At 61.8% G+C, this 1,973-nt stretch overlaps 1 protein-coding gene across 1 annotated transcript in view; it reads right to left on the reverse strand.

Annotated features, from left to right (window-relative positions):
- LOC108538722 (left-right determination factor 2-like) overlaps nucleotides 1–1,771 on the reverse strand; it is a 4,734-nt gene extending 2,963 nt beyond the window's left edge. Inside the window, exons 1-2 of the mRNA XM_017886954.1 lie at nucleotides 1,187–1,771; nucleotides 3–306 (exon numbers count right to left, since the gene is read on the reverse strand). Coding sequence (XP_017742443.1) covers nucleotides 3–306; nucleotides 1,187–1,436 — 554 coding nt within the window. The 5' untranslated portion in view covers nucleotides 1,437–1,771. The remainder of the gene's footprint in view (nucleotides 1–2; nucleotides 307–1,186) is intronic.
- Between the last annotated feature and the right edge of the window lie 202 nt (nucleotides 1,772–1,973).

The raw sequence follows: 1,973 nt of genomic DNA on the forward strand, positions 1-1,973 counted from the left end.
CCCCCAAGCCAGGCCGAGCAGCCCCCTCCCCCTGCCCTGCGCGCCCGCGCGACCCCCACCTGGAGTCGATGAGAGAAGTGCGGTTGGAGCCGTCGTCGCGGACGCGAAGCCACTCGACGGTCACCCGGGCCCAGGCGCTGCGCGGGGACAGCCGCCCGTGCCTGTGCAGCGCGGCCTTGGGGACCGGCTCCTGGAAGAGCCGCAGTATGGCCTGCACCAGCTCGCTGTTGGGCGGCAGCCGCTGCTCCATGCCGAACACCAGCAGGTGCGTGCTGGCCTCCGACGCCAGGAACCTGCCGGCCACCTCTGGGGACAAGAGCAGGGTCAGCAGGGCCTCCCCAGACTCCAGGGGAGCTCTGACGATGGCAGGGACAATGAGCTGGCAGCCAGGCCAGGAGACATCGTCCCTGTTCTATCTCTGGGGCAAGCCCAGTTTAAAAATCTCCCTTGGATCTGGGCCTTGTTTAGCATCCAGCAGGCAGGGGCGACTGTGGGACCCCGGGCTAGCAAGTTTGCCTCAGCTGAGATGCTAGGAGCAGAATCCTCACCCAGGTGCCCGGCCTTGGGTCTAGCTCTGGGCACTGAGGAGCTAGGGAGGCGAGAGGCTGCGGGAGGATTCAGGCCCAGTTGCACCCCTGACAGCCAAGTATAACCCAGATAGTCTACTTAGGTATTTTTCAGTTATCCAAACATGCTTCTATCCACAAGAACTCACTTTGATGTTCACAGTGCTGGGAGATGGCTAAGACATAGTCATACCCCTGTTCCAGATGAGCACATGGTGGAGAGAGGATTTTAAAGCCATTTACTCAGAGTCAGGCTCAGACCAGAGTGGCAGTGTGAAAACAGACCCCGGGAGTCCAGCTGCACCAAGTGCCTTGAGGCACACACTCACCCGCTCCCCCAGCTCTACTTTTTCTCCTCTACCCTCCCCTTCTCTGATGCCTTGGTTTTTCCAGCAGGTCTAGCCTGGTGCACCTCCCCTGGGCTAGAGGGGGGCCCTCAGTGCACAGCTGGAGACCCTGGGCCCAGGCCTGGCCCCTCCTCATTGCTCCTTGGACCGTGGCCCTCACACAGCCTCCCACAGAGTCCCAAAAGGCCAGGGGCCCTTTGGCACCACCAGAGTGGGCACAACCGGCCTGCCCCTGACCATGGGACCAGGGGCAGCAGGGAGGGAGGGCCTCACCTCGGAAGCTGTGGCTGAACCTCTTCCCACGGGAGCGGTCCCCATGGCTGCGCCGCAGCAGGGCCACATACTGGGCCCTCACCTGGGCGGGGATGACCAGCTCCTCCATGTCGACCCTGTCCGGTACAGGCACCTCGCTGAGCTGCAGCTGCCGCAGCAGGCTGCCCAGGAGCTGCTCCCCAGTCATGGCCACCCCCAGGCCGGCCAAGGGCAGCACCCAGAGTGCCCAACAGAGCCACAGGGGCCGCATGGTACTGCTCTGGAGGAGCAGGAGGCAGAATGGAGCTGTCCTCTAAGGAGACTGAAGGAGGGTCTTAGGCAGCTGGGCGTGCTGAGAGCCAGGCTGGGCCAGCTTTATAGCTGGCCCTGGACTGGCCTGGGGTGAAGGGAAAAGGGAGGGAGGGAGGGAGGGAGGTCACACCCCTGGGACCTCCTGGGAGCTCACAGCCAGACAGGTCGCTGAGCCTGGAGAAGGGGCTGTCTAGAAAGACCAGGGCTGTCTGGATGCCACCCAGGCCTGGGGCTTGTGACTGTGCTGTCAGCAGCTTGACAATATTTTAGTGCTTGTTTAATTTTCCTGGCCTTACCCCACTCCCGTTCTATGAAAAGGTTAGTCTATTCTGTGTAAAAGAAAGTCCTGCTAGCCAGCTGCTTAAATCTCTTTAAGAGTCTCTTCTGGCCGGGCGCGGTGGCTCAAGCCTGTAATACCAGCACTTTGGGAGGCCGAGACGGGCGGATCACGAGGTCAGGAGATCGAGACCATCCTGGCTAACATGGTGAAACCCCA

This window comes from Rhinopithecus bieti, unplaced genomic scaffold, assembly GCF_001698545.2.
Source record: "Rhinopithecus bieti isolate Rb0 unplaced genomic scaffold, ASM169854v2 scaffold_15336, whole genome shotgun sequence".
NCBI lineage: Eukaryota > Metazoa > Chordata > Mammalia > Primates > Cercopithecidae > Rhinopithecus > Rhinopithecus bieti.